General features: G+C 40.6%; 1 protein-coding gene across 1 annotated transcript in view; it reads right to left on the bottom strand.

Moving 5' to 3' along the window:
* Positions 1-330: 330 nt before the first annotated feature.
* Positions 331-11,620, bottom strand: part of RAP1GAP (RAP1 GTPase activating protein) — a gene marked incomplete at both ends in the record, with an annotated part of 49,395 nt that continues 38,105 nt past the window's right edge. Inside the window, 3 exons of the mRNA XM_081321592.1 lie at positions 331-451; positions 6,672-6,775; positions 9,481-9,639. Of these exons, the coding sequence (XP_081177718.1) occupies positions 331-451; positions 6,672-6,775; positions 9,481-9,639 (384 nt within the window). The remainder of the gene's footprint in view (positions 452-6,671; positions 6,776-9,480; positions 9,640-11,620) is intronic.

Raw genomic sequence — 11,620 nt, 5'->3', positions numbered from 1 at the left:
CATCCTAAAGATTAATCTTCCCTTCTGACAAAAGTCAGCCTATGTAGCATAGCAATCTGAATTACTGCTTCCTCTAGGACACGGGGGTCAAACTCGCCATGTCACGTGACGCGTTGCGATGTATCGTGATTTTTTTTGCATTGCCGGATCTGGGGTGGGCGTGGCCTCCGTATGATGCAACTGGCCCGTGGGCCGGCAGTTTGACACCCCTGCTCTAGTAGATTAAAGAAAGGTGTCTCCCCTAATAACACTGGCAGGTGCAACATTTTTTTTATTCTGTGGAAATAATCTTAAATCATCCCTCCTGCCCATATATCTTTCAAATTCAACTCACTTGCTCTTCCTGTTAGGGAATTCTGGTGAACTAGGACTGGAGGAGCCATCTGATTTGAGATCAAAGAAGGGTCCAGGACTCTCCAATACCTTCTGTATCCTTTCAGCCACATCTTTGCTAGAGAGAAAAGAATAAGTGTTTATTACAGAGAATAGAAGCCTTCTATGAGATTCATGAATAATTTTATGCAGTGCTTTTTTTGTAAAAGAAAAAGGTGCTGGAACTCACACACGTCATACAACCTGCCTTGCCTACCCTACAAGGTTCCATCCAAAAAAGGTGCCGGAACTCCGTTCTGAGCGTTCTATGAGGAAAAAAGCCCTGATTTTATGGATTTCTAAACTTCAGAATAAAGGTTGGCCCTTTCCCAGAAATCCAACTACTTTTCATAATCTTGGGACCTCCACAATGTGAAACAAAAACACTAGCTACTCTGTAACAGCCCTCTTGGAATTTGTCAAGATTCATTAATCTCTAATAAATAAAACTGAACAGTGGGATATTGGCTAGCTGTAAAACAAAGTATTAATCTCTTGCACCTTTTTTTTTTTACTTCCAAAAGTGTCTCTGGGCCCAGTACGGTTTCTCAAGTAAATGAAAGACTTTTGCAATTCAGTGTTTGTTCAGAAATGGATCCATTCTCCCAGTGGTGGGATTCAAATATGTGAACAAGCGGTTCTCTGTGTGGATGCCGCTTCTGGAAGTCCATTCTGGGCCTAGGCAACAAAAAATTAGCTACCGGTTCTGTCAAACTGGTGTGAATTGGCTGAATCCCACTACTGCATTCACATGTGAAAAGGACAAAGATAAGCAGAGCTTATAGGGAGTACCTGGCATCATGGTGGTAGTGGTGGTTAAGGCAAGTGGGAAGTAATGCTCTGATAAATTTCCATAGCAACTATCCAGTGAATGAATAAGCCTCCCAGCTACCATTTTGCAAAAGCACTTCTAGTATGATAAAATTCTGATTGTGTCCACCAGAGCACAAAAGTGTCATCATTACAATTACCTTCCCAGTTCATTGTAAAATATATGTCCCTAGAGCTGGGCTGAAAAATTTTGTTATGGCTGAGAGCTGCACTGTTTTTTATGTCTCAGATGACCAGAAGCAGTTATGTCCCAGCCGTTTTAGTTTAAAGAAAAATACTCATAGGGACCTGCCCATATCGCATTTGTTTGGACTGCAATTGATCAATTGATTTACACAATGCTTAATTCAAGTCTGAAGTTTGCTAGCGTGAGATGTGATTGTTGATTCAGCGTCAGCCTGTGGTATCGGCAGCTGAGTCTGATGATTCTGAAGAGGAGGAGGAGTTTGGAGAGCCTTTGGTATCAGAGGGAGGTTCTGATGCACTGCAGGACTCTCAGCCAGGCCCCTCCCGTCATGTTCCTCTTCAGACTCAGCCGTGTGAGCATGAAGTATTGGATGTAGATGATTCACAGCTGGATCTATTCAGGGACGCTAGGAGCCGGAGGCAATCCAGCAGAACAGAACAGGGGAAGGCAATGAGGCAACTCGGGAGAAGGCAATTGTTTTGTGGGTAAGCTAATTATCTCCTTGATCCACTGTAGTGGAGAAAGAAAGACTGCAGAGACAGTATTCTGACCTCAGGAGACAGGCTGCAGTGTTGCCTTTTCATATTGATTAAAAGTAAAGCAGCTACAACACATGCTAAATTTAATTTAAACCAAATATGGCAAGGGAAACTAGCCCCTTTCCTTCCGTCAGTGTTCCTAACTTTCTTTGTAAGAAGAAAACAAGTTCCCTGAGTTTTGCACTAAAGCAAGAAGACATTCTCCAGAAATGTTGTTTGGATCTCCCATCAAACCTAACATTAGTTGAAGTTTCTCTCACTTTGCAAAAATGTATATCATTCTTGCCACATCTGCTAGCATTGAAGGAACTAGTTCTATTTTGGGTCCTCCTCCTCCTCCATTTTGAGAAGTTGTTGGACTTGATCCTAGATTAGCCTAGCAGGAAACTGGATTAAATTCATTCCCCACAAACCATTGTGCACCTACCAATGGCACCATGGCTATTGACCAGGCGGAGGCAAGGGAAGTGTGGAAGTGAACCACAAAGTCTCTGCTCAGCCACAGCCTGTTGTCCTCTGTCTCTTCCTTGGAGGAAGAGGAAACATTTAATCATCCTTCCTCAGTTTAAAAACGTGACCAATAATACCACTAAAGTAGAACTTTTTTTTTATTTAAAAAGTTTTACAATACATTTTGACTTTAATCCCCCCCTCCCCCCCCACCCAACCCTCCCTATCCCTTCCCCCCATTCCCTCCTCCCCCCCCACTTCCCAGAGCTAAATACAGGGTATAAAATCAAAAAACAAACATAAGCACCCCTATGTTATCAGCAATAAACTATTAGTTCTATCTCCCTCTAGCTCATATAAAATGAATACAAACAATATTAATATTACAAATAAGGTAAAAAAGAAAAAGAGAAAAACAGAAAGGAGCTTTACTCAGAATAGATTTTCTTAATCCCAGTCCTTATTCATATTAATTTCAAATAAAAAAATAAACAAATTCTCAGTTACGCGCCAAAAGCGCCTATCTATTAGCCTTAATAATCTCCAACCAAACTAAACCATAATCAAAAATAATTCTTGCATGTATCGCACCAAATGTCTCGTAGTTCCAAGTCATCCTTGAGTTCAAATAAAAAGAGTAAAAAAAAAAAAAGGTTTAAGCAGTCTGTAAGACAACTTGTTGTTAATTAGGAGCTTGCATACCCATTCTTAGTTCAACACATACTTTTAGTCCATAACCCTAATATACTTTTCTAACAAGCAAATAACATCCATCTTAAATTGTGTTAAATATTAAAAAAAAACTTTCTTTCTCCTCTATGATAAATTTAATCCATTAAGATACTAATTTAAAAATTTAATCAGCAATCTTAACGCCCCAAAACTTTTGGAGCACGTCTGTCATGACCCCCAAAACTTCTTTGGACCGCGCCCCTCCCACATCTTCACTGTAAATACACTTTGGAGATTCCATAACTATCTGCTGGTCTTGCTCTTGCTCTCGTCTCGCTCTTCTTAAGGCGGCACGCGTCTTCCTCTGGCCTCCTGCAACATCCAATGAAACTGTATCTTGATCCCCTCCAACACCATTGTCCTCTATCTGTCTGTCTGCAACATCTTGAAGCTTTCCCTCGCCGTATCCCTTAACAGCTTCCAAAAATGATAGGGGGGTTGCTTTTAACACATTGCTATAAAAATCACGTGCCTGGGCCACAGTAACCAGACGATGTCTTTTACCTTCATGCGTCACCACCAGTCCAACTGGAATCTCCCATCTAAACTTAATATCACATTTCTTAAGTTCCTGTACTAAAAATGCAAAATCTTTCCTTCTCCTTAAAATCTTCGGAGGAATCTCTTTTAAAACCAAGACTTCTTGCTCAGCCACTACCAGTTTAGTATCATAAGCAGCTTGAATAACTTCATCTCTAATTACTCTCTTTGTAAAATAGACCACCACATCTCTGGGTAACTTCCTTTGTCTTGCAATCCATGAATTTACACGAAAAATTTTGTCCATATTTCCCTCAATTTCAGATGCTGGCTGGCCCAATACCCCTTCCAGAGCCTCAGAAATCAGCTGCTTTAAATCTTCTTTACAGTTCTCCTTTAAACCCCTGATTCTAATAGCATACTGCATCTGATGATACTGAGCAAGGCTCAATTCTCCGTCCATTTTATCCCTTATATTTTCATTTTCTAATACCTTTGCTTCTAATATAGAGTTCTTTTGACTGAGATCCTTCACTTTTTCATCCAGCTGTTGCACACATTCAGCTACAGATTCAATCATAGACAACATGTCCACCCTCATTGCTCTAAACTTCTCTTCCATCTTCTTCTCCAGTTTCTCCTCCAACTTTTTCAGCTTTTCATCCATCATGTCAGACATCAATTGTGAATGCTTTCCAAGAGCGTCTTGTAAATCCTTAAGTGTCAATGCCGGAGGAGGTGCAGGAGGAAGCAAAGCTTGCAATGAGGTCTGTTGCACCAGGGAAGACTCCGCACTCCGAAGAGCTTTAGAAGTTTTAGCCGCCATCTTCCCCCACTTTCACTTATTGCGCACTTTCACTTTAAAGCTATAAAATCCATTGAGCTAGAGAGTAAAGATAAGAGTCCACATCACCTTGACCTCCTGTACCGCTCTGCCTGCATCTTGATAATCAAAAGTATTTCCTTTTGGCAGGGGTGGTTGCTAACGCCTGGCTCTGCTCCATAAATCCCGGAGCAGGGGCGCTGCGCAGCTCGGAGCAACCCAGGCTTCGGGGGGGCTCAATCCTTCAGCCGCCCAAACTCTCAGCTCAGGCGACCCCGGAAAGCTCAACCCCTACCTGGGGCCTCACCCCCTCTTCTCCCGAGGAGGGGGCTTCAAATCCATCTAAACAGCTGATCGGCGCTGTTTACGATGGAAAAACACAGCTGCAGAGCGGGCAGCCCGAAAACGGCTGTCTTCGGCGTCGCGTCGCCACCGGAAGCCCCCACTAAAGTAGAACTTTTATGCAAACTTTAACACCAAATTACAATAGCATGACATTTTCCATATAATTACATTTGCAAGACTTCAGCATGCTTTTGCAAAAAAACATCTGTGTTGCTTTTATGACCGAATACCACTCCTTTTATTAAGTTTTTCTTTCTTGTGCTTTCATTCCATTTTCAGGATAGAAAAAAGGGATTTTACGTTTTATTTGTTTTTATTCTGAGGGGCTGAAGGGTATGTAACAGTGGCACTGCTTCCGTAAGTTATTTGTACACTGTGAACAAGCTGAAAGGTTGGTGAGGAGCTGCACAGAGTAATTAAGAGTACTGTTCCAAAATAATTACTATTATAGACCATGTTCATCTGGTAATCAGACAAAGAGAAGCAGGTAAATTAGTTATAAAAGAGTAAGCATCCAATATGGATCAGGGTTATCATTATTTACAGATACAAGGTTAATTGTTAATAGGCCACACAACGGAAAGAATATACTAAGAATATGTCATCGTTCAGCTCTTCAAAAATTACTGTCTTGTACATGCATCTGTCCATCTAGACCAGTAGCAGGCACCCCAGAAATTTAATGGAGCCACAGAGCCTCATATTTTGTGTTGCCCTCCAAGATCCAGCTATAAAATTTAAGTGAAAACAAATCATTTCAATGGCACAGGTTTGCACTTAAGACAAAAAGGCAAAAAAGGCAGAATTAATCCTCCCCACTCAAAAATACAAACATGACAATGGGCTAAAGAAATTGTTTTTGTTATATCACATCACTATCATGCCCTCCTTGGCTCTCAGGAACCATCTTGATTTTATATGTGCAGCTCCTAGCCAGAAAACAGTTGCCTAACCTGAGCTAAGTCAACAAATGCATTAATGAAATCAGTTTCTTTTAGACCTTTTTGCTTAATTTGTGGTGCCATAGCATGTCCCCAAATCAGTTTACTATAATTTTGGAGCATGTTTGTAATTTGATCAGAAAAACACAGTGAGATAATTGTTTAGGCCCAGATTCAAGCAAAACAGTGCCTCTCCTTCTCTTATTTTTAATCCTCATGTCAATCATGATATTTGTTCCTTCCTCTCTTGCTTCTTTTCCCTTGAATCTTTCTCATCTCTCTATGGAGATTCTCTTCTCAACCTAGTGTTCTCTTAATATATTTAAGCTATATTCTGCAACCAAAAATTATGTTCTATGCCCAGTTCAGAACTTGAGTTTTCAATTGTTCCAGAAATTAAATTCAGAACTGCTATGAAATCGTCCCATGAAAGCATTAAGGTGCTTACTACCGAAATCACAGAACTGTTGGCAAAGTTATCCCGATAGACTCCAGGATAACACATCAGAAACAAAATAACTGATACACAGATGAAGAAAATGGAGTCAACAGGCTGCATGATAAACAAAGAGGAACGCTTTGTTGGTTTGATAAGCAAGTAGCTTTGGACAGAAGTGCTCTTGGTTCTTGGAATAAAACTAGAGTCCATGAGTCACAAAAGTAGATTAAAAGTTACAGCTGAAATTGCTACTCTGCAACAAACAAAATTACCTTTTAAGTGCACTAAAGACCTGTCGTGCCAAAAACTTACCTATAGACATACTAACCCCATCTTTCAAAATTAGTGCCCTCCTGATATATACAGACTGCACCTCTCTTACATATTGGTTAAATGCCACGATAGCTAGGAATTCTGGCAGATGCAGTTCCACTAGACCTTGAGGGTACAAAGTTGGATTAACTCTTGTACCAAACACTGTTTTCTCCCCCTGCTTTATTTCTAGTCTTGCCATTCTTCCCGTGGTCCATACCTCTTTTCCTCTTGGATGTTCTCAATGCCAATGGCACTACTACGTCTCCCACTGAAACGGCTGCCTCGGTTGCGCGATGGGCTTCTCCCAGGCAGGGCAAAGGACTAGTGGAGAGGAAGTGATAGAAAGGAAAAAAAAGAGGGAGGAGGAAAGAAATAGAAAAGCACGAGTTGGAACAGGAGCAAAAGATGGAGAACTAGATTTCCAGATTCTGCCTATACATTTAATGCTAACAAATCAATCTGTGCAGCATGCCAGACAGTATATATGACATGGCGCTACTTAGAAAGCTAGATAAGCTAATTCAATAGAGAAAAATGTAGAGTAAGAAAAGAAAAAGCAATACACTAAAAGCAATAAACTAGTAACTGCAGAGAAAACAGTGAGAAATACTTTAGATATATAGAGTGATACTGGCGCCAAGACAGGAGAGACAATATAGATTGAAGGAGAAAGGAAAATAGAGGGAAAAGTATGCAGAACCACACTTTGAGTTTAAAGTAAGTTTCAACTACGATGGTCTAGTGCACAGGTCTAAAACCCGCGGCTCCGGAGCCGCATGCGGCTCTTTCAGCCATCTCCTGTGGCTCCCAGTCCTCTGCCATGTGCAGTCCCCCCCAAAAAAAGTGGGACTAAAAAAGTTCCACCAATCAATTCAAATATGCAGGGTAGGTGCATATCTTGCCTTGGCTCCACTCTGCGCACACATTTTTTGCGGCTCCCAGTTTTTCCTTTTGTGAGGGAACCGGTTCCGAGTGGCTCTTTCACTGTTTCAGGTTGCTGACCCCTGGTCTAGTGTCATTCCCTTCCTGAATATCCAGCAGAACTTCCCTCCTCCTTCAAAACAATTTTTTGTTATATCACTGATAACAAGCAACACACATCTTGAACAGAATTATCAATATCTACATGTCATTCTAGCATTTATTTTCTGTGTACATAATTTCTCCAAATGGAGATTTCCTCTCCTGGCGTTCCTTCCAACAAGTAGTTTGGGACCTAGAAATCTACAGCTGTGGTCAGAGAAAGGAAGTAATTAGCATCTTGGCATAGATTTGTAACTATGGATCTCAGTGTCATCTTCAGGCTACAAATTAAAACTGTAGTCCCCTAAGACGAGTGATTCCAATACCCAGAATTAATTGTAAACAGCAGCTTCACATGCGTACGCCGACCCAGATCTGCAAGTTCAGTGTTGGGGGGAAGGCTTGTTTTTCATTAACAGTGGACTGAGCCATGGTTGAATGGAAGAACATATGATTTGAAGGCAGTAGATCCCAGCCAAAACCTCCCAAGCATATCTGTGGCCAAGTCAGACTAACTAATAATCCACGTATTTTCAAACAATAGTGACAACTCCATCCTAATTGCCCAGTTTGTCTATAGGAAGCTTTCTCCACATGCTTTCCATGCCTGTTAAACCAGAAATGTTACTTGCATGCTTAGAATTCAACCTGAACTATTTCAGTGCACATCATCAGGTTTAATGCCTGATGAAAACAACCTTATCCTAGTTGCTCCTATTTCCTTCATTTGAGGCTGTCAAATAATCATGAAACAGGCTTTATTTGCTATATCCCCTACCAAATTATCCTTAATAAGAGCATGTGAAATTAAAGGTTCAGAAAACTGCCAAAACAGAGAACAGGGGAAATACAATTCTATTTCATTTTTTAAGAATTTCAGTATCATGGCATTCTTTTACTTGGGTCCTTCCCAACTTCCTAACCTGACATAAACATGCCCTGCAATCTCCTTAATTCCTGATATGCCTCCGCAACATGGCCAGTCAAGAACACAGTGAAATTGGCTGGCAATGAGAGGAAAGAGGGACTATGTAAGGAAAATTGGGATGGGTAACAGGGACAGTAAATTTCATGCTGGCATGGATTTCTGTTAATGGGTGGGAAACACTTCAGTTCAGCATTGAGGAAAAGTCTTTAGTTGAATTGGATGGAGAATTGAAAACATAATGTTTTGATGGAATTGGTTTTACAAGGAAGTGCCATGAAATCACAGTTTAGACTAAGGACATTAACATGAAATATCCCCAAGAGTTCCATCTGGTTTCACACAATTATCTATAAGAAATCACTTAGCTTGGTCATGTGGGATTTTCAAGCTCCTTCATTTAAACATATTGTTGCTTACTAATTAAGCTTTGTTACTGAAGCCTCAAGGGACACTTTTAATTTTTTCCCAGAGATAAAATGGCCAGAATGTTCCATATTCTGACAACCATCAGTCTTCCAGAAAATGTATATGACAACCTACTATTATGTATGAAGCCATTTACAAATACAGTTTCAAAGTTCCAGTGCTTTTCTGATACATCATTGCCCATTTTGGGCCCTTGTTGAATTTCTCTCAACGATCATCTTTCTTGCACCAAGATCTTTTCCCAAAGCCCTCCTCTAATGCTACTGGCATCTGAGGCTGGTAGGAAACAATCTGATGTCTTTTGGTGTTAGGATAAAAGCTTGTTATTTTTCTAGCCTTTAAAATATCTGGTGTATTAGTGACAGTTCAAATTTTGTTGACTTTTACCTTAGCTTATCTCCCTATTGTCAAGTTCTTCCACTATACCACTTTTCAAATTAATGGAGTCGGGTTCCAGAGACAGAGGACTATGAATGACAAATGAACATAGAGACATGAAAACAAATCCATATAGACATCTGAGGTATTTTTATGGAATTACAGCTACCAGCAAAGAGCGCTGACAAGCAGCAGGTCTAGAGAAAAATGGGGAAGGAGGGCTGAAGGCATGCTGATTAGCCTCCCCAGTCCCTACCCCACAAAACCTTACCGCAGCAATAGCCTTGGGACCCTCGGCGACACTTGAGTTGAGGGCAAGGCCTGCAGTAGCTGGGCGGCTGGGTAGAGTTGCTGGGGGCTGCTGCTGCTGCTGTTTCCTCATGGCTATCCCCATAGTGTCCAGGCTCTGGCTACGGCCTCGGATCACCCGCTGGAGAGAAGGGCAACAGGGAAACAGACACAGAGACATTGACATACACACACAAGGAAAGCACAGAGTAGCAGAAATGCTGGTGGATAAGAACTGGGAGGCAAAGAAAACTAACCCTGGACTTCCCCTCAGTACTGGTTCTCAAGCAAAGAAAGTATTTTTTCCCCAATATCCAAGTAGACAGAATCTGCCCAAACTCTCCAAGGCTACAATCTTCATTAAGAACTTTCTTGCTTTCCTCTAGGTGATACTGACCAGATGCAATCATGATTCTCCAGCTTAACTCTTTCCTTTATTGTATGAACCTTGAAGATACAAGCTGGGATACCAAATCTACATTATAGTACTGAAAGTAAGACAAGCAGCACTGTATAATGAAAAGCAGAGGAGCCACATATCCTGAATTCCTGAATGTAAGCATCAATTACTCCTTCTGATGCTCTGAATACTCACCCTGACATTTAACAACTTTCATGTCAAATTTAATATTTATCCTGAAGGTAATATTTATCCTTAAGTTTCTTATCTGAAAATGTCATCAGTGAAAATTAAACTCTTTTCCAAGATAGTACTTCCGCTCCAATTACTGAAAAATAATTATTAATTTAATAAAGTAAAATGATGGTATATTGTATTTTAAATCAAGATACTCATGATTTTCAATTAATGGCATAAAACAATAAAAGTGGTACTGACTTCCATTATGTTGGGAACAGTTTTACACATAACCACATCTCTTATCTTTCACTTTTTACTTTTGTAGGAAATGTATTTCTTTCAGCTATTCAACTGCTCTTCCACAAAAATGACATTATACCAGGAAGCACTGCTTGCAGCCTATATTGAAATGTCTTTCATTTCATTCAAGTTTTGCAATATTGACAGTGATAGTACTGAAGATATTATCTAGTTTGACTAATGGAACATCTGCAAGAAAACAACCAAGCTCAGAGAGCACCAAGGACCCCTCATTTCAACGCTGAGCTGCAAATATTCTCCTCTATCGAAACCATGACCTTTTTTTTTACTTTGAGCCTTTCCTGCCCTCCCACATTCCTTCCTCTAAACCATGTCCAGGTGATATGTTTTATATCTGTGTACTGCTCAAGCACAAAACAAGTTAAAGAATTAGAAATCCCATGTTATATGACTATAATTCAACCTTTCCTTAAAATGTTTTCAGGAAGTCAACTAGAAATTGAAAGCTTCCCAATACAAATTAGCACATCCTGGGGAATGTCCAAACTATGTACTATTCTGAGATCATATCTATACAATTTTGCCCCATTTTACAACCTTTCTTGCCACAGTTGTTAAGTGAATCACTGCAATTGTTCAGCTAGTAACATGGTAGTTAAGTGAATCTTGGTTCAGCATTGACTTTGTTTGTCAGAAGGTCACAAAAGGTAATCACATGACCCTGGGACACTGCAATTGTCATAAATATGAGTCGGCTAAAGAACCAAAGAGCCTCTTGTTGCGGGTGAAGAAGGAGAGTGCCAAAGTTGGGTTGAAACTTAACATTAAGAAAACCAAGATCATGGCATCCGGCCCTCTCAATTCCTGGCAAATAGGTGGGGAAGAAATGGACAGATTTTATTTTCCTGGGCTCCAAGATCACTGCAGATGGGGACTGTAGCCAAGAAATTAAAAGACGCTTGCTCTTGGGGAGGAAAGCAATGGCAAATCTAGACAGCACACTAAAAAGCAGAGACATCACCCTGTCAACAAAAGTGCATATAGTCAAGGCTATGGTCTTCCCAGTTGCAATGTATGGCAGTGAAAGTTGGACCATAAGAAAGGCTGAGCGCCAAAGAATTGAGGCCTTTGAACTATGGTGCTGGAGAAGACTCCTGCGAGTCCCTTGGACTGCAAGGCGATCAAACCGGTCAGTCCTAGAGGAGATCAACCCTGACTGTTCTTTAGAAGGCCAGATCCTGAAGTTGAAACTCAAATACTTTGGCCACCTAATGAGAAGGAA

This window comes from Vipera berus, assembly GCF_964194415.1.
Source record: "Vipera berus genome assembly, chromosome: 2".
Taxonomy (NCBI): Eukaryota; Metazoa; Chordata; class Lepidosauria; order Squamata; family Viperidae; genus Vipera; species Vipera berus.
The sequence above is the reverse complement of the archived record's forward strand: the minus strand, read 5'-3'. Positions and strand labels throughout refer to the sequence as shown.